Source organism: Olea europaea, unplaced genomic scaffold, assembly GCF_002742605.1.
Source record: "Olea europaea var. sylvestris unplaced genomic scaffold, O_europaea_v1 scaffold1989, whole genome shotgun sequence".
Classification (NCBI taxonomy): Eukaryota; Viridiplantae; Streptophyta; class Magnoliopsida; order Lamiales; family Oleaceae; genus Olea; species Olea europaea.
Window position 1 is genome coordinate 24,842 of NW_019237755.1, and position 21,659 is coordinate 46,500.

General features: G+C 33.5%; 1 protein-coding gene across 1 annotated transcript; it reads left to right on the plus strand.

The window, feature by feature from the left end:
• The first annotated feature begins 19,699 nt into the window (after positions 1-19,699).
• On the plus strand, positions 19,700-21,366 carry LOC111379428 (CBL-interacting serine/threonine-protein kinase 7-like). Its single transcript, XM_023002788.1, has one exon. The coding sequence runs from the start codon at positions 19,838-19,840 to the stop codon at positions 21,140-21,142; it is 1,305 nt and encodes a 434-aa protein (XP_022858556.1). The 5' UTR covers positions 19,700-19,837; the 3' UTR covers positions 21,143-21,366.
• The last annotated feature ends 293 nt before the right edge of the window (positions 21,367-21,659 follow it).

Sequence of the window (21,659 nt, forward strand, 5' to 3'; positions counted from 1 at the left end):
GAATGACATCTTTGAGAAAGGGCAAACCCTTGAATGGGAAGACATCGACATGTTGGACGCTTCTAAACAAAAGACAATCTATGAAGTGATCAGAGCCCCTAAAGAAGTGAGAGCTACTAAAAAATAGCTAATTTATGATAAACTGGATCCTCACATCATTGATTACAAACCTCAAATAGGCTCGGTAGAAGAGTTGGAAAGTTTTCCAGTGGATCCTCAGGACCCCTCAAAATCCTTGCAGGTTGGAAAAAACCTACTAGTTGAGGCTATGGAGAAGCTGAAGAGCTTCTTATGCAAAAATTTGGATATCTTCGCTTGATAGCATGAGATATGATTGGCATTGATCCGAAGGTCAGTTGTTATCACTTGAAGATTGATCCTAAAGATACACCTCATCGCAGAAAATGAGAGCCCTCAACCCAGAGAGGTATGAGGCCACAAGGAATGATGTGATAAAGTTGATTGAAAATGGCTTCACAAGAATCAACCTATCCAAAGTGGGTATCCAACACCATCCTTGTTAAAAAGCATAATGGAAAATGGAGAATATGCATGGACCTTTCTAATCTCAACCAACTCTACCCCAAGGATAGTTTTCCACTTTCACGTATAGATCAGCTTGTTGATTCTACTGCAAGGCAAGAAGTGCTAAGTTTCATGGATGCCTATTCAGAGTATAATCAAATCCCAATGTACCCAACTGATTAAGAACATACGTCCTTCATAACGAGCAGAGGTCTCTATTGCTATAAGGTGATGCCATTTGGGTCAAAAACCATAGGGGCCATGTATCAGAGCTTGTCAATAGAACATTTGCAATCTTATTAAAAAGACAATGGAGGCATATGTAGATGATATGTTGGTGAAAAGACTAAATGAAAAGGATCATGTGAAGTATCTTCGACGAAACCTTTCGAATACTACGAAAGTACAGAATGGCAAAGAAAAACTACAGCAAATTCCTATTCATTAGTTAAGAAGATAAGAGATTGTGGATGTCTTCTTAGTAAAGACGATCGGATTGGGACGATCAGGTTGGTTGAGGACAGCAGCACACCAATAGGTGGATTGCCATTCTTATAGTGTTAAGTTAAAGAGTAGGACCAGGCCCACACCATACAACTAATAACCAATTTTCCACTCGAGCAAGTGCTCCAGAAGCCAGACGCCTAAAAAAGAATGATGAACTGGGCTATAGAACATATTGTGTTTGACGTGGCGTTTAAGATAAGAACTGCTGTCAAGGGCCAAGCCTTAGCAAATTTTGAAGCAAAGTTCACCCTATGTTCCAGAAATGGATGAGGAAATGGAACTTGCCGAACCTCCCACCTAGAATATATTTATTGATAGTTTATCTGAAGAAATAGGTTTTAGGATAGGAATGGTCTTAGTTAGCCCGAAAGGGCATATGCTTAATTGTGTTGTGAGGTTCAGATTCAAAGCTATCAACAACAAAGTAAAGTGTGAACCCTTTTTACTAGCCTCAAATTGGCTAGGGAGATGTAGATGACGAGTCTAATTATCAACAGTAATTCCCATTTGGTAGTATTGGCAATCTCTTAGCCAAAGATAATGGTATAGCAGTGTATCTGAAGTTGGCAATGGAATTTGTCCCATCCTTCGAAAAGTTCTAATTGGCACAAATCCCACGGGAAAAAAATTCTCATGCCGATGCTCTTTCGAAGTTAGCATGCAGCAAGGATTTAAAATTGTTTACTGTTGTACCTATAGAACACCTCCCTAGACCCTCAACCTCTAATGGTGAATAGGTGATGTGGGTTGAGGATATTCTCCCATGGATACAGCCCATCGTAGCATTTCTCAAGGAACAAGCGTTACCCTCTAACAAAGAGGAGACATAGAAAATGAGCTACACAATTTGCTTTCACAATGATGTGTTGTATAAACAAGGTTTCTCACTACCCTTCTCCAATGCATAGGTGGAGAGAAGGCCACCTACGTGCTCCAAAAAACTCATGAAGAGGTTTGCAGCAATCACAAAGAGGATGGGTTTTCACACAAAAGGTGTTGAGGTAGGTATATTATTGGCCAACATTGAGAAATGATGCACAATAGTTTGTAAGAAGGCATGATAAGTGTTAACAGTTTGTAAGAAGGAATGATAAGTGTCAACGCTTCATCATAATACAAAGACAACCTTCATAGGAACTGAATGTTGTCTCTAGTCCTTTGCCTTTTGCTAAGTGAGGAATTGATCTTATAGGACCCTTACCTAAGAGAAAGGGTAGTGCCAGCTTTGCTAACGTTACCATTGACTATTTACCAAGTAGGTGGAAGGCAAACCCCTGGCAAAATTTACAGAAGTCAACACTTTCAAATTCTTATGGAAGAACATTATCTACAGGTTTGGAATCCCCCATTCAATCGTATCAATAATAAGTAGCAGTTTGATAACATAAAACTCAGGGACTTATGTGAGAAATTAAGGATCAAGAAGACTTTCGCCACTCTCATCTTCCTCAGGCCAATGTACTGGTGGATACAGTCAATAAAACCATTATGTATACCCTCAAAATAAGCTGTACAATTCCAAAATGCCATGGTGGACAAGCTGCCTCAAGTTTTATGGCTGTATGAATGGCTTGTCGAACAGCTACAGGGAAAACTCCTTTCTCTATAGTTTGTGGGATCGAAACTATGAGCTCGGTCGAAGTAGATCTGCTCTCCCCATGCCACTTACATTTCAATAAAATATCTAATGACGAGTTACAGAAGTTCGAGCTTGATTTCCTGGATGAATGGATCCCAAATAAAGTTAGCTGCCTACCAACATAAGATGACTCGGTACTAAAATTCTAAGGTCAAGAAGAAATCCTTTCGTGTGAATGACCTTGTATTACGGAGAGCATTCTTATCCTCCAAAGAGCTAAGAGTAGAGACTTTTGGTTCTAACTTGGAAGGTCCGTATCGTATCAGAGAAGAGGTTTGACCAGGAACCTATAGGATTGAAATTTTGTATGGTAAGGCACAGTCCCATCCCTAGAATGTAGAGCACCTAAACTGGTGCTAATAGTGAAAATTTTGTAAATGTTACATAAAGTTTGTCTACTCCAATGAAAATGGCCTTGTCAAATTTCTTGAAAGAGAAAATACCTCCCAAAGATAAAGGTCTTGGACCAAGCCTCTACCTGGTGAGTCATCTGCTAGGTGGGGAATCGTGTACATTCCGATGAAGAGCTTGATCCCGAAGGAGACCATCTCCATTTTTAGAAGTGGATAGCACATGCTTCCCATTGACAAAAGTTGTGGGAAAATCTTCTACATGGATGAGCCATTCAACCTCTTGCTGAGGAAAGATGAAGTCAAAACATAGGTAAAGTCCTAATTCTAAGAACTTTGAAAGTTTGAAAGAAGTCATATTAAATATCAAAAGCACGTGGAAAGCGTCAAAATGTTAAAAGGCAATAATATTAAATGAAATTCGACAAAATGCACGAATGTAAAAAAAGGGCCTTCATTCATTAAACAATTCATAATTACACTAGAGGGCTGAAGCCATTTACAAAGAAAGAAAATGCAAATCCTAACAGCTAAACAAGTGGGAAGGGGGAGGAGCACCAACCTAAAGGACAATGGCTTGGGGCCCAATTGCTTCAAAAGATGTATTGTTGACCCTTGTCTAGCTCTATCACACGGTTGTCTTCCGTCGGAGTCTTGGGTTCTTCCTGATCTCTTTCCTTAAAGACTTCCAACATTAACTCAATGGTGTTGAAAGTTGTGTACACCTCAATCCACTCCACTACCTCGATGTACGAGAACCTTCTCCAATACTGCAAGAAGCGCTAATATTCCTTAATTAAGTAGAAGTTAGCTATATACGACTTCATGGCATCATTGCCAGTAGATTGGGACCTCTCCCTAACCTATTCCATATCTTCGGTGAGGCTAGCAATTTTGGAGTTAAGCTCTCCCACTCGCTACTTCAATACTGTATTCTCTTTATATGACCTCTCCAAGGTATCGAAAGCCAGCTTCTAGTGAGCATCCAAAGTCTCCACTCACTTTTTCAGGGAAGCCATTTCGCTTTAGGATAAGTAGACATCCTTCTACAAATTTTAAATCTCTGCCATGGCAAAAGAAAGCTTCAAAGGCTCTTCGATCTAATGCATTCTTATAGCTTTAGCATCGGCTTAGCTTTCTTTCCTGCTTTCTCAACCTAGAAAGTCCTATTCAATAACTCATCATTCTTTGTTTGAAGTTTTTATAGAGGACATAAGTCTTTGTGGCAACCCCAAATGCCCTCCCTGTTTAGCTCACCATGGTAGCAAAAATGTCAGCTAAAGTTGTACTCGATTAAAGTTTGTCGTCTATCCATCTAGTACCTATGGAATGTGGTAATAGCCATCTGGACCTCTGAAGGAAGCATGGATAGAGTCTTTAGAGCCTGTTCAATGCTTATCCTTGACAAAGAGAGCTTCGTTCGAAAGGTGCCACACCAGAAGCTGTTGAAGGATCGTTGGACACCTTTCCTTTCTTCGAAGACTCCTGCCTCAGAGGCTCTCCTAATGAGGGCCTTTTTTCCATCTTCCTCACCACAGAAATAGATGTTGCAATCAATTTCTCACCTTTAGGGCCTTTAGATCAAGGAAAGTTGACTGTAGAACCCCCTCTCTGGTAGAAGAGTATGTGAATTTCTTTTTGGGAACCTCTTCTACCCTGTTCTTCCTTTGTCCTTTGGAGGGGATTGTACCTCGATTGTTGGATTTCAATCCGAACCATCCAACTATTCATCTAAAGCTTAATATGAACCAACCATAAAGTCTATCATTTCAAATTTTACGGTCCAAATCAGAACGTTGGACTCAAGCACATGTATGCATCTACCCTTCAAGAAACCAACTGCAAAACTTATCATTACTTATTAAAGCAACGACAACTTTGTGTATGAAAAGTTGAACCATCCCAACTGTCTTATCTTGAAAGGTACAACACAGCAAATCATTTAGGTGTCGTAATTTTGGATGCCTTGTTTTCCTAACACTTCAAAAGGTCCTCTTCAGTATTACTTCATTATAGCCTCAACAAAAAGCAAATATGCACTATTTCAGCTTCGACATAGAAAGCTTTGGCGAGATCTTGGGTATAAACCCACTTCAAAGCAAATAGTCTTGAATAAACATATTTCAAATGACACTCTTTAATCTTTCCAAAAATTGATAAACTTCATATAGCTTCGGACAACACCCTCGGTAAGTACCTAGGGATATTTATAATATTTTTCCTTTCAAATTCTAATTATAATATAAATATTTATAGTTAGACTTGGGGGACTATTGTGGTGTTGTAAAAATAATTATCCCCACAATTTTATTTTAGTTTTTTTAAAAAAGTCCATGCATTACATGAATAATCATGCAAAAACTTGGGAAACTATTGTTACCCTTTCTACCAAAGCTCTAGTTGAAGACCACGTTACAGCCCACGTGGAACGTGTACATAAGAGCTAAATCTGACTAGGTCAACAATCAATTAGAAAAGAAGTAAAGTCAAAGAAGAAGCTGATGCTTTCTGCCCAAAGATCTTTACACTTTTTACTGAAGCTCTTTTTGGATTAGCTAAAGCCCTCACTCCATCCAGATCTCCTTTTAGTTGAAGCCCTTACTGTTTTTTAAAGGAAATGCAAGCAATCTTTAAGAATAATTGATGTAATGTTTGTAATAATGAATGTCAGAATAATAGGCCAAGGATATAAGGTGTCTAACCCGTTGTCAATGTATTAAATGGCAGCAGACTGATTGATGTGAGGCTTCGACCTGGAAGATAAGGTCACGTGGTTTCTATCCAACGATAACCACCTCGTCTGGAACTCTATAAATAAGCTACTTTTGTAACATTTGTTCTTAATGCAACTATATATACATAAAACCGCACTCAACCTCCTCTCTCGTGTTTATTCTATATTCACTTGTTTGAGTTTAGTTTGTTTCCATTTTGGTTGAGTTATTTTCAATGGTTTGTTTGTATACAATCATCTTTGATCACATTGTTGTTGCTTGAACATTTTTGTATCACGTCGTAAAACATCTCCCACGTTCATAAATGCTTTCCATTTGTGTTCAGATCTCTGGTCAAAACGTTTTAGAATTTGCTTGTGTGTATTCGAGTGGGCCCAACATCTATTGTCCACGTAACCATTACCAATCAACTATTTTAAAAGATGCTGCAATATGAGAACTTGTTTCATAATGGTCCAAACCTCCCATACTTCTAGTTGGTTTGTTTAATCCTAATATGTTGTCTAGCTTCTTAGATCTAAAACAAAAAGAATGAATCTGTGCATTGGATATCTCAAGTTAGCTTAGAAGAGTCTTAACCTTACTTTGTGGGAACTCTTTCTCAACCTTCAACTCCTTAAATGTGTTTTCTAACATTTAGTTCCTTGAATGTGGACCTATTTAGCTTTTTTAATTTAACACTTTCATCAAATAGCTGGTCATAATTCTCTTCTTTTCTAACTCAAGACCATGTAGTTTCTTAAATGTAGACCTATTTAGCCTTTTTAATTTAAGACTTTCGTCGAATAGCTGGTCATAAGTCACTTGGATATCTCATTTATCTTCTGATTCTTCCTGTGAAGAGTCAGATTGTTCTAAGTCCTCAACTTTCTCATTCTTTTCCACAAGTTCACTTTTAGCTATAGAAGTAAAAGCCATATAGTTTAAACACTCCTCAAAATTAGAATCCTCACTTTGATTATTGGAGCTAGACTCATCATGAGTGAGATTGGCATTCATAGCTTTACCTAACGTTTTCTTTTAACTTGGGCACTCAACTATAATATGTCCATATCCTGAACACTCATGACATCTAACAGATTGAGATCTTTTCTTGGCATCCCTAGTACCTTTCTTCTCTCTTTTATCATTCTTGTATTTACAGAGTCACCCTTAAATTTTTCAAAATGTTTCTTATTGTTCCTAAATAATTTCTTAACAAAATAAACTATCTTCTCATCTTTTAAAGTCTCATTGTTACTCTTATAACTAGCCTATTCCTTAACAGTGTTGAGGGCTATAGACTTATTTTTTTAGGCTGAGGTAGGCTAAGTTCGTAAGTTCTTACATCTTAACTAGATGTAAGTGTTTGCTTTTCTCAATCGCTGTAACCTTAGGTTTAAACTTTTTTAAGTAGAGATCTTTGAACTTTTCTAACTATTTTGGTCTTTGAAATTCATTTACCTAGGTTGAAACTAAAATTCACTATATCGTTTAGTTTAGTATGGAACTCACCAAAAGATTCATTACTTTCATTCTAATTTCCTCAAACCTAGTTGTCAACATTTGTAGTTTAAAATTTTTTCAAGAATGTTCATATAGACACACATTTGAACTCTTCATGGAAAATAGCCATAAAGATGGCATGTATACCTTTATTATTTCAATTACACTTGCCTATTCATCCTTGATCCAAGTGGAAACTTCTATAGGTATAACAACAACACCGACAGCTATGGATGGAACTATCCAACCTTTCACCTAAACTCACTCATCCATAAAATTCAAAAAAGCTCTCATTCTAACATTCCAGTATGTATAATTGTTTTAATCAAAATATGGAGGAATGGATAACGACTATCTAGTACTCATCTAGACAATATTTGGTCAAGAATTGAAATAAAGCTCTAATACCACTTATAGTATACGTAGTTGATTCAACTAATACCTAGAGGGGGTTGAATACATGTAATATGCGAAATAAAAAATTAACTAATTATTACTTGCAGCAAGTCACAAATTATTAATTTTAGAAAAATTGAAATCAATTTAAACCATAGCAGCCATTCAAATATTAATATAAAAGAAGGAAAAGTATTTAACACCGAAAATGTTGATGAAGGAAAAACTTTGAAGAACTCTTCAAAAGAAAAACCTCCTAGCACATGTGCCAATAATTAATTCACTAGAATATATTGAACTTATAGAATTAGTCTAGATACAACAAACTTTTGAAGACTTTGACCCCCAACTAGTGATCACGGAAAACTTACCGGTTGTTTGCTCCAGCACCAGCTCCAGAGCCCCTGGACTCTTTTTTCCCTCGTGGATCACCAAGAACGAATTCATTCTTTACTAACCAGAACTTCTGTCAAGATCTTCAGAACTCTGAAGGATATTTGATAAGGAGATTTATTATTTTTTCAACATTTTGGTGTTTTGATCTTGTAATTGAGACAAGAGAACTTAGGTAATCAATATGTATTCTTCAATAGGATCTTTTCTTTGATGAATATTTACTCAACACATTATACGGATGAATTTTCATTGTGTATTTATAGTATTAGAGGGTCAGAGTTTGTTTGTTAAAAGGTTAAAAATCATGAACTAGGATTTTTTTTCCTGATAACACGATCGCCCAAGCGCTACTTAGGTGGCCAACGGGCTATCGACTTCTGTATAAATCATTTGAGTATTCACTTGGTGATCTTTGAGTGCTTTTGGACATTGCTTAATCTTTTTGAGCAGATATTGGGTCCTTCCAAAACACACTCTCAATACTCGATAATATAATCCTAATTACACCTCGATTAAATAATATTTTAGACACAAAACTTTGCCGACACTCTAGACCTAACATAAGTGAGTCTTCGCCTCAGATTCAAAGGACTAATACCTCATAATCGATATATGTGCCTTGAAGGATACTAAGCAACAGTATATTCTTGGGCTTCTGCTTCGACAAGGAAGCACCAGTCCGTAAGAAAAAAAATGACTCACTGTACAATGTACCAAAATGCATGATCTCTTACATTCATACAATACATGCTACATTTGCACTGAATAAATAAATAAATATATATATATATATATTATTATTTTTTTTTTTTTTTTTTTTTTTTTTTTTTTGGTTAAACAATATTACATGTGAATTGTCTAGCATAATGTAGCTATCAACTTTACATATAATTCTACCATGTTCGCTTGTTTTCTCTTATAGTTCTACAAAGGTAAAATCTCCAATAGTGTCCCCTTCAGTTACAACTATATACATTTTAGCAATTTAATTATTGATCATACCCGCATTACAGAGTCCTGCTTCAAAGTTGCTTCTCATCCATCGAACCAATATCGAAGAAGTTAAGCGACGAGACCAAAGCTGTAAAATTTTTGGGACTCTTATCATGCTTGCTTATAGTGCTATAACTCGATGAAGGCAGACAAGCCCTTGATTATTCAAGGCCCTGGTAAGTCCTCTAGGTCATAGTCCATAATTTTTTGATGTTGAAGGTCTCAATCAGCCCTTTGTCCTCGCTTACTGATACTAGCTTGTGCGATATATTGGTAAGCAAAAGACGGCACCAAATTATTGACTTAAACAAATAGAAATGATTTTAACTCGGATTGTCAACTTACCTACCAAAATTTTCTCAAGATTTTCCCAATGGTTTAGGGGGTTCTAGGTGTTTTATCATAGAAAGAAAGTAGAAGTTCCGGTGTCGTATTGGTTAAAAAATGGCACTTCAATGGCAGAATGATAAGATGTTCACAAGTGTCGATTTAGGTTTGCCTTGATCCGAGGTGACTTTTTAGTCAACGGAATGTTGGATCTTTAAATTTTCAATCTTTTAGATATTCTTACCATTTGATTTTTTGAATCCTTTCTTGCGCAAATTGCCTTTACTGCAGACAATTTTACAGACCTTTTTGTATTTTTATGAGTTAACATATTCTCATCAATGCGGTCGTTTGAGCTCCATTCTAGCTCATTAAAATGAGTTCTCAACAGTACATTAATTGTTAAAAAATTACAAAATACACAGTGTGTTGTCAGGTCGTAAATTCTCGTAGAAATCCTACAAATTCAAAATGTCAAAAATATCCTCATTTTTTAAAACCAATTTCCAAAATTAACCCTCCTATTCCTTCACTTTTAATAAATTTCCCACCATTTAATTTGAAGGGTAAACTGGGAATGTATATTCTTGCTCCTGCAAATTTCCCCAAAAGTCAAATATGAATTTGTTGAACTCATAATTTCCAACGACTCTATCCTGGTGGTCCCCACTGATGCAATGAATGAGAATGGCCAAAAATGGAGCTCAAACGGCCGCAATTATTTTGAAAGGCCATATTCTCATCATAGTATTAGAAGTAATGATTAAGTCCAAGTTCGAATACACTCGTTGAGGTTTGTAATTTTGTGATATCATCATGTAATTCGTTATGTACATGCATGATTTTGTTGAGCTAAGAGCATCTCCAACCATTGTACCATTGCACCAAATTTTGGTGCAAACTTCCCCCAACCATTGCACCATTGCACCAAATTTTGGTGCAAAAAATGGTGTAATGAATAGTGTTGCACCAAATATGGTGCAACACTATTCATGTTGCACCATTTTGCACCAAATGGTGCAATGTCTTTTTTGCCCTTATTTTTCTTTTTTCAAAGATAATGGTTAAGGGTATTTGTATAATTTTCGTTTTATAATAATAATGATAATGATAATGATGATAATAATAATAATTACTTAATTAATTACACTATAAAGTATATTATTAAAGTTTATTATTTTTAATAATATAATCAATAATAATTAATGTAATTGTTAATTTAACGTAAAGTTAAATTCGTAAAGTTTACATTTAAAATTTAATTTAATGTAAAGTTTATATTATTAAAGTTTATTATTTTTGTAAATTTAACGTAATTGTTTATCATAAATTAATAATATGATTAATTATTTTTGTCAATTTAACATAATATATATGACATGTGATAATTTAGTAATCAATATATTCGTTAATTTAATGAAGTTATGATTTAGTAATATATATAGTTATAACATAAATAAATAGGTAAATAATATTTTAAAATAAATATATTGTCAAAAATCGAAAGAATGAATAAAATAATAAAGCACTGTTCATTTGGTGTAAATTTTGGTGTAATGGTTGGAGAAGAATTTTGGTTTGGTGCAAGATTTAGTGCAAAATTTGGTGCAAAATGGTGCAAAATTTGGTATTGGGTTGGAGATGGCCTAAAGTCCATGTCGATTTGAGTGTCACAATTCACACTCAAATGGCATCTATATCTGAGGTTGAGCCGAAGCCTTTTTTGGACAAATTTTCCAATTGCCTATTAGTCATTTGATTGAAGGTCTGCATTCCTTTGATAAGGATTGCCTCGATAGTCAAGTAGCAAATATTGATTTTGGGGCACATGAGCATGCAATAGAGCCTTTTTGTGGCTGATGTGATGTGAAGCCTAAGTCTACTGCCTCCATCCCATTAAAATAAGTTTATTTTCATTTTTATACATATTAAGAAAATATAATTAATATTGCTGGAAATATAATTTTTTTTATTTTTCTTGATATTCCCCCACATTAAATAACGGTTTAAATACCCTATCTTCTATAAACGAATTATGCGACGGTTGAATCAAAGACACATTTGGTTAACCCATGTGAACCGGTTCACCCACACAGCCCATAGGTCCCGGAGGCCACGGGGTAGCCTCTCCCTAGCTACCCACTAGTTTTTTGAGGGAATTTTTTTAAATGAAAATTTTATGTTTTTACAGTAATTTTTTTTTTTAATTTATAAAAAAATCTCCCCATCTTTTATAAAAAAAAAATCCTAGAAGTTGCTAGGATTTGAAGCTCGCTGCTATAGAGGAATTTTCCAGAGTTTGTTCCATAAATATAGGTGATGTGTCTATTGTGCGCGTTAACAGAACGCAACTGAGCCGAGTGAAAAGTCAAAAAAGAAGAGAAGTTGTGAGAGAAAGAGAGGGCAGCATATGAGAGAAAGGTCTATGAGAGAGACTTCGTAGAATGTCACGTGAGTAAAAGTTAGTGGACCAAGTTGATTTGAGTGCTTTAGTCCTTCAATGAAATATTAGTTATAGTTTGGTGTCTATTAGTGATCTCCTAGGAAATTGGGTCCCATTTTCCTAAAAAATAGTGAACTTTTCATCAATAAAACTATTTCTTTGTGGATTTAAAATCAAAAGGATTTGTTGAAAAATATTTTTCCCCCATATTAGACGGTCGATTCAATCGCTGTTCAATGCTCCGTCCTAGCTCACTCCAGTAGCTAGATCCACCAATGATACCTAACAAACTAAATGCTATCATCAGTTGGTCATGTCTTCCACGTAAGAAGTTACAATGTTGAGTTATTTAACCAAAAAAAAGAAAAAAAGAAAAAGAAGAACTAATTATATTGTCATGTCTCCCACGTAAGAAGCTACAATGTTGAGTTGTTTAAGGAAAAAAATCTAATTTTCTTGTCTCTTGCATGAGTACCCAACCCAACCTCCTTTTCCCAAACATCTATATCCCTTGAATTGTATTGTCAAATTGTCCTCAAAATTGTACGTTTGTGTACACGACTCTTTTATTTCCCTTTTTTCTACGCTTTCCCTAATCATTCAAACTTATCTCTTTTATGTCACTTGTCATCTAGAAATTATAAATTGGTGAAAAAGAGAACTTAAAATCAACATTTAATTTTAATCATACTTCATCCGTTCCATTTATATAAACTTGTTTTGTTTTTCACGCAAATTAAAAAATTCTTATTTAACGTTATTGAAAAAGTAATTTTTGTCAAAAACTTTCACAGACTACCCTTACTTATATTTGTATAATTTCAAGATTAAGTGAAAAAAAATATTAGTTATGACTAGACAAATTATATAAATGTATATTAATAAATGAACCAAAAAAAAAAAAAAAAGGACACCTTCTCAATAAAGAAACATGACCATATAATGGGAACAAAAAATAAGGAAATTCAGCATATGTAAATGGGATTGAGTGAATACATTTTATGATATTCATAATTTTTTAATCACATATTTTATTAACTCTTATCAAAATTTACTAAAAATCTTATTTTAATTTCCATAAAGCAAGGCTTAAATTAAATTTTCGATACATATCTCTTCGTATAAAAATCAAATTTAATTCTATCAAAGTTTTGAGACATGCGTTAATTTCATATACATGTGGCAATTGTTATTGAACTAATTAATTCATAGAAGACTTAGAGATGAGACTGATCTATATTATTTAAATGCATTTTATGAGATCTATAATTTTTTAATCACATATTTTATTAACATTTATCAAAACTCACTAAAAATATGATTTTAATCCCCGCCAAACAGGGTCTTAAACTAAATTTTCGATACATATCTCTTTATATAAAAATCAAATTTAATTCTATCAAAGTTTTGAGACATGCGTTAATTTCATATACATGTGGCGATTGTTATTGAATTGATTAATGCATAGAAAAACTTATACTTATAGATGAGACTAATCTATTTTATTTAAATGCATTTTATGAGATCGATAATTTTTTAACCACATATTTTATTAACTTTTATCAAAACTCACTAACTAAAAGTATGATTTTAATCCTCGCCAAACGGGGGCTTAAACTAAATTTTCGATACATATCTCTTCATATAAAAATCAAATTTAATTCTATCAAAGTTTTGAGACATGCGTTAATGTCATATGCATGTGGCAATTGTCAGTGAACTGATTAATTCATAGAAAACTTATACTTATAGATGAGATAAATCTATTTTATTTAAATTGTATTTGTAACTTTATGATTCGTTGAAGTATTTATTAATAGTTTTAGTATCGTAGAGACGTGTCTAATAGTTTGATTTCTATCCAAATAAAAAAAAAAAAAAAATCATTAGTCCCATGTGACTAAAAAATGTGTGATTTGAATACTTGTTCTCTTAGTTTACCAAATAATAATAATAAAAAATTAAATTAAGTACCAATACGAAACTAAGATGTAAATTGGGTGACGTCCAACAAAAAATTCCCATTGGTCCATCTACATGCCACGTGGTTGTAATATAATTTATTAGATTAAGTATAACCAAGCACGCAAAGAAATGGCTAAATCAACGATAAAGACAAAATATAGGAACGTTAAATAATCAATGTTGTTGACTTCAATTATTGATGCCTCGTTGCATAGTATAGTTCTTATCAAGATCTGCTTATAAGTGATAGACAACTCTTGCATGTTTTGTAGATGAAAAGATTAGAAGGAAAAGAGGGAAATACAAATGTAAAAAGCACGAATTATTAGATTTATTTTATTTAATTAAGTCGTTCGAATTGCTTAAAAGCGAGCAACCAAAGTTTAAACATATTTAAAATTTCCTATAAATTATAATCGGGGATTGTTATGAAGTTCTATTGAGTTTATTTACAAGTAATTTGATTGTTTTAGTAAATTCTTGATTCTTGACAGGGCGGTGCTCTGATCAATTGAACTACAATCTCATGGTAATAAGAGGTCTAGCAGAAAATTTTATTCTTTTTTTATCTACATATTTTGTATGGGGTATTTTGGGAAATTTATTTCAAAGAATAAATAGATGGGTAAAATATTTTGTGAGATTTATTTAGATTTCAGGTTCGACTTGAATAACTTATCCAATAAATAAACAATTTTGAGGATACATATCATACACACATTTACAATGTTAAAATCAAGTTTGAACATTGAAATTGCATTTTAATATATTAAAATTAAGTTTGCTAAATTCAAACGAGTGAAATAGATCTCTAACATTTTGAATACAAATGAAATATAAGAATGGTGCTTCTCTTTCGTATATTGAGCTCGACATGATTAGATAAATTTAAGAAAAGAGACATGAAAACTTTTGTGAGTGAGATGTGAAAATTATTTTGCGTGGCTATTTTGACTACATCAAACATGATGTAACATAACACTTATGAAAGCGTGAGAATGTAGAATTCATCAAGTCTTTTAATTGTTGTTGATTCACTTGTGAATACTAAACATTAAAGACTTATTATTTACGAAGAATATTGAGAATTTGAACATTATAATTGATTCACAAGTAATATCCATTTAATGCTATTTTTCCAAAGACCCGAGTGCTCTTACTTACACATTATAATCGAATTCTATGCTATAAAGAAATTTCAAAATATCATAATAAAAATTCTAGCATAACATATAAATTAAAAAATAAGGTACCTAAATTATAAAAAACAATTAAAATAATAAATATTAAAAATGCCAAAGCAATTTATCTTTTTATTCTCGACAAGTATTAATAAAATTAAGAAACAAATGATATTTATTTACCAATTATCACATTTTATTTTAATCAAAAATAATGTTATTTACAATTACTTACTATCGTAATCATTCTAAGTGGCATATATGTGATGATTAGTGATTTTAAAAAAACTACCACATTAATGTATCAAATCACTAACTGCTATATGTATGCCACATAAGACGACTATAATAAAAAGCGACTATAAATAGCATTATTCTTTAATCAAATCAAACAAACGTACCAAAACATATTAATGGTTCCAACTACCAAGAAAGTTACTTGCCTAACATAAAAATAAACACCTAATGGTCCAATTGCCCAAGGAAAACGAGGTCAAGTTGCATTGCATATGAAAGACTGCCAAATATACTGCAAAGCTTGTGCAAATTGCAAATGGTGCCTTTTGTTAATTGATGAAAGGATGCTTTGAATATTCCATCTGTAATCAACTCTTTCTTAGTGGGATTCATTAAAAAACTTGAAATATCTTCCACTATAAGATTTTTGGGGCTTAAAATATATAAAAAATGACAACTTTTTAATTTAAAATTCTAGTCAATAGACAGGAAATGAGAGGTTCATTGACTGTAATCAATGGCTTACGTTTAAAAGGTGACAAAAGTAATTAATCTTTTCACATAATTAACATGTCAATAATTTTGTTGTTAATTTTATTCGAGTCTCCAATTTTATTTTATCTTTGTTCAAAAATTTGTTGTCGATTTCATGAATACTTTTAATTTTATTCGTAGTCAACTATGTGAATTATTTTTTTTACTCAATATATTGCTAGATCCAATGAGAAGTTTAAAATAACTAGATACTAAATTATAATACTATAGAAACCATATTGGATTTCTAGCATTGTTGTCTTTTCTCTTAAAAATGGGAGTCTGCCTGTGTTAGGTTTATGCAAAACATGTGTCCACCACCAAAATCAGAGTTCTTTTAATTTATCCTCATTTTTTATAACAATAAATAACTTATTTAAACAATTTAAATAGGGTTTGTCTAAGAATTGTATATGTTATATTCTTAAATAAAATCATATGATTGTTATATGAATTATTATTAACAAAATTTAACCAGAAATATACATCTAAATAACTTTAGAGTTTTATAGTATGCTACACTAATTACAATCGAAAAATAAAACATGACAAAAATGTTCAATTACATTGTGGCATACTAATATGAATGGTTCTCTCTCTTCTTTTTTTTTTTTTTTTTGGGGGGGGGGGTTGGGGGGAATCAACATGGACAAGAATTATAATCCTCTTTTATTTTCATTATAATGCCTAAAAATTATTTTTATCTAGGTTAAAAATGTCATAAAAAAGACATCTACAAATCTCGAAAAACTTACAGAATTGATACAAAAATGTAAATTAAGTGATTAAAGTGAAATATGTTGGAGTCGATTAAGTCCTATTACGAAACTAATATGTAAATTGGATGGCATCTAACAAAAATTTTCCAATTGGTCCACCTACATGACACATGGTTGTACTCTAAACCAACGGATTGACCATGACCAATCACAATCAAATGGCTAAGTCACATTAAAGACAATACATAAGAAACTAAAAGAATCGAGGTCGTTGAGCTAGATCAACGCCTCCTTCCTGCCACAGAAGAAGAACAGTTTGTCATTTTGGAAATTTCATCCCATCTTCCAAATGTCTGGTTATCAGAAGGATATACACACATCCATTTCGGAGCTGTAAGATTCCAAATTCACAACTTTTAAGATGGGCAGAATCGTTTGTCCGTCTAGTGTGATTATTGTGCTCAAGTCCTGTACGTCTAAAAGTCGTTTATCCGTCTAGTCCATGTGATTGTAGAGGATCCTCCTCCTATAAAAGGGATTACTCTCCTTCATTGGAGGATCAACGAAAATTCAGAAATAAAAGCTTGAGTTCCTTCAAATCATGAGGTTCTAAATTCTCTCTGTTTCTCACTAGAATCCAAAATACCGATATTAATTTTAACAAGTCGTGATAACATAGCAATTTGAGTAATAACAAAAATATGCTCTACTATTGCCTCTCTAGAGGATCTTTAGTATCAGAAATTGTGCTACATACTTTTGTTACTGCTCAAATCGCTAGCTTATCATGACTTGTTGAAACTAATATCGATATTACAAAATTTATTTTCCTAAAAACGCAAGACTCAAACAAACTATTAATCAATTAAGTCATTCAAAAATATATTAAGAGAGCTACCAAAGCTCGAACCTTATAAGTCACGAGTATTATGAAGTAATATTATGTTTATTTATCAGCAATTAACTTAATCACATATACTTTGTAAACGTTTGAGAAATTCACGTCGGAGTATAAGCCAAGTCCAACTTGAATAGACTATATAACTTGAACAAGAAATGAAATATAATGCATTTAAAGTGTGCTAATTTTAGTGTGAATATAATAATAGCACAACTTGAGTAATAAATAATCTATAAACATTTTGCATATATATGAAATGTTAGACTTGACCGCGTGTTTATATTTGATGCAATGGACTTAACATTAAAAAAAAATATATATATATATATATAATAAGAGAAAGATGCACATCTGAAAATATTTGTCAATTATTTTGTTGAATATAATCAATACATAGTATTCAAACTAAAGTGTATAAAGTTCCAAGAAAGTGACCAAAGAAAACGAGTTGCATTTGCAAATGAATGGCTGTTCCAAATGGTGATGGCTTAATTATTTCTTTATTTAAGAAAGGATGCTGTTTTGCATCATTGCATGTTCCATCTGTAATCAACTAATTTTCTTACTGATATTCCAAGAAACTTGAAAAATCTTCTCCTTTTTGGGCTCCCATAATTTCATAGAAATTAAATCCTTGTTTTGCAACCGTTTATAATTTGTTTATAAACGATCGAATCATTTTTATTTATATATTTCATAAAATTCATTGTCTACTTATGCATTACTTATATTAAATTATTTATAATTTAACTCATTTATTGAAAATAAGATCTTATCTTTTAGAAAATACAAATTTGAACAATTAAGGAGAGTACTATATATAATCTAAAAAATGTCGATCTTTTTAATTTAAAGTTCAAGTCAATAGACAAGTTGATTGCGTGAATACTTTCATGACATTCTATATATTCGATTTGTGGTTGGTCACGCAAATCATTTTTCACCAATTTGCTATATCAATTGCTATATTTATTTATAAAGAAAAAAAAGGAAAAAAAATTGAAACAGCTAGATAATTAATAGTTAAATTGATCTTTTTGATTTTTTATGACATGTTTTGTATTACTATAGACCACCTAAATGGCCATTTTCTTTATTTAGCATAACCCATTTCCGTTGACATGCATCTCATTTTTAATACTTGACAGCATCACAGATTCGTTTATGAATTCAATTGACCAAAAATAACTTATTGAAATAATTTTATCAAAGGCTTTAATAATTTCATATGTTATTACTTCTAAATAAAATCATGTAAAAATTAGAAGAATATCCATTTTTCTTGTTTAATGCTTACATAAATGATAATTTTAAAAATTTTGTTATTTGTACACCAGTGTTACACGTCCCCTCACATGAGGGAGGGGCCCACACCCAATAAAAAAGTGTGGACCCCCTTGTATGAAGGACGTGTATACCGACATGTTGACGCTTCTAATCTTTAGCCTACCCCCACCTAATTAATTGCTGAGTTAAATTAAATAAAATTAATCTTTGGGCATGCCACTGTTTACCAGTTATCATTAAAAAGTAAAAACAGCGTTGAAAAAAAAAGGTAATTGGCACAAAACGTTCCTACCTTTCAAATTTATTGTGAAAAACGTCCCAGTATTTTATTTTTTGATATTTTTGCCCCTACTATTTACATTTCTTTGCGCAAAAAGTCCTTATCATTTGTTTTGACGATTTTACACTCCATTCAAATAAAATAAAAATAAAAATAATAGAGAACTAATTGCAATAATAGTTCCAAATTTTCAAAAAAATTACAAATCGGTCACAATTTATTGTGAACTGAAAAATTTTAAAATTACATAAAAAAAAGAAAGAAAAAAAGAAGCTTGAATGTACAGAAAAATAATCAAGAAATAGGTAAATTTTTGAACCATAGCCAATGAAATTGAAAATCTTTAAAAGTGGGCAAGCATAAATCTCAATTTTTATTTTGGGAAGATAGATGGAAGGTTTGAGACAAAAATCACGTAATCTTCAAAATTTTTCATTTTCATTAGTTATGATAAAAAAAATTTCTTCATTTCTTGATTATTTCCCTATACATTCAAGTTTTCTCATGACTGATTTATAATTTTTTTTAAAATGTGGAACTATTATTGTAATTAATTCTTTATTTTTTCTTTTCTTTTCTTTTTGTTTCATTTAAATGGTGGGTAAAATATTCAAAAGCACCTTCTGTGCAAAAAAATGTGAAAGGTAGGGATAAAAATGTTAAAAAATGAAAGACAAAAATGTTTTTGACAATAAACTTTAAAAATATGGGCGTTTTGTGTCAACTATCCAAAAAAATATTGTTAGAAACATGACAGCCATTGAATTAAATAATAAAATTTATGAGCTTCAAAACGACAAATTAGATCCAGCCTAGTTCCCATACAGAATTTCATCCCTATAAAGTCAATGTAACATAAGCACACACATAAACCCCCTTTGTACTGTGACAGACCTACCCGCACCAACCACTGTGAACCACCACAGCGGCCAGGGGCATGGACCGCAAAAGATCCCCGCCACCACCCTCTTCCGCCACCAAAATCACGAGAACTGCCAGCTCTAGGGGTAGTGGCTCAATCATACTGGAAAAATACCAACTTGGCCGACTACTTGGCCGTGGCAGCTTTGCAAAAGTATACCAGGCAACCTTATTAGTTGACAATTCAGATGTAGCCATCAAGGTCATTGACAAGGCCACCACCGTGGACGCCGCTATGGAGCCACGCATAGTTCGCGAAGTCTCCGCCATGCGCCGCCTCGACCACCACCCCAACATCCTGAAACTCCACGAAGTCATGGCCACCAGAACCAAAATCTACCTTGTTATGGAGCTCGCCACCGGCGGCGAGCTCTTCGCCAAGCTCAGCCGCCAGCGCAGATTCTCTGAATCCACGGCGCGCCGCTACTTCCACCAGATAGTCTCCGCCCTCCTCTTCTGCCACCAAAACGGCATCGCCCACCGCGACATCAAGCCACAAAATCTACTCCTTGACAATAAAGGGTCCCTCAAAATCACAGATTTCGGACTCTCCGCCCTGCCGGAACAAAAATTGGACGGCCTAATATATACAGCCTGCGGCACACCGGCATACACAGCGCCTGAAGTAGTCTATCGCAAAGGATATGATGGATCAAAGGCTGATGCATGGTCATGTGGAGTTCTTTTGTACGTATTTCTTGTGGGCTGCATTCCCTTTGATGACAGCAATTTAGCAAACATGTACCGTGCAATACATCGTCGTGTATTTGAATTTCCTCCGTGGGTTTCGAAACCGGCCAAGAATATTATATTCCGGTTATTGGATCCCAATCCCAAAAGCAGGTTGAGTCTCGAAGAGTTAATCAAACTTCCTTGGTTCAAGAAATCGTTTTCACAAGAATCATTGGCTTCGTACGAGCAGCAATTTTCCGATCAAAGCAAGTACTTGTCTAGAATCAATGCTTTTGACATAATTTCGATGTCTTCCGGATTGGATTTATCTGGGCTTTTTGAATTAGAAATGAATAGGAAAGAGATGAGATTTACTTCAATTTCACAGGTGGAGGAAATTGAAGAAAAGGTGGTGAAGATTGGGGGAGAATTGGGGTTCAGAATAGAGAGAGGGAAAGGTGGGGGAATTGGGTTGGTGAAGGGGAGGGTTTTGTTGATGGTGGTAATTTTAGAGGTGGCGCGTGAGTTATGGTTGGTGGAAGTGAAGGTGGTTGGTGGTGGAGGTGGCGGGGATTTGCAGTGGGAGGAACTGAAACTAGGGCTAAATGACATTGTTCTATCCTGGCACAATGAACCTCTTCCCGGATGAACTTTTTGACGGTCGTGATTAAAAGTCTATTAAGAAAGAAAGTTTCATTTTAACCAATGAGTAGGGTGGGGTGGGGTCCAGGGGAGGAAAAAGTATATTAAACTGGGGTCGCTTTGGGTTTATGATTGAAGTGAAGATGTACAAATCTGAAAAATTGCAGATTGCAATCTTTTTTTTATGTTTAGTGCCTTGTTGAATAAATTTTAATTTATTTTCTTTCTCAATTATGTTGCTGGTCCAAAATGTAGCTTTTTTCTTCTTCTTCTTCTTCTTCTTTTTTTTTTTTTTAAATCAAACTACATGGAAACTCTGATTCTTAAAGTCTACAAAATGAACAGTTCCGTTAGCTTGATCGGCTGAATTCCGATAATTAAGTGAATGAAGTCTCTCGTGTTATTTACATAAACCGTAGCTTCTTCTACATTCCCAGTATCAGCAAAAGCATTTAGACTTGCACCATAAACAAACTTTCTCTGCTTTCAAAATATGCCCTCTTTCCCGAAAAGCATCGAAGTTG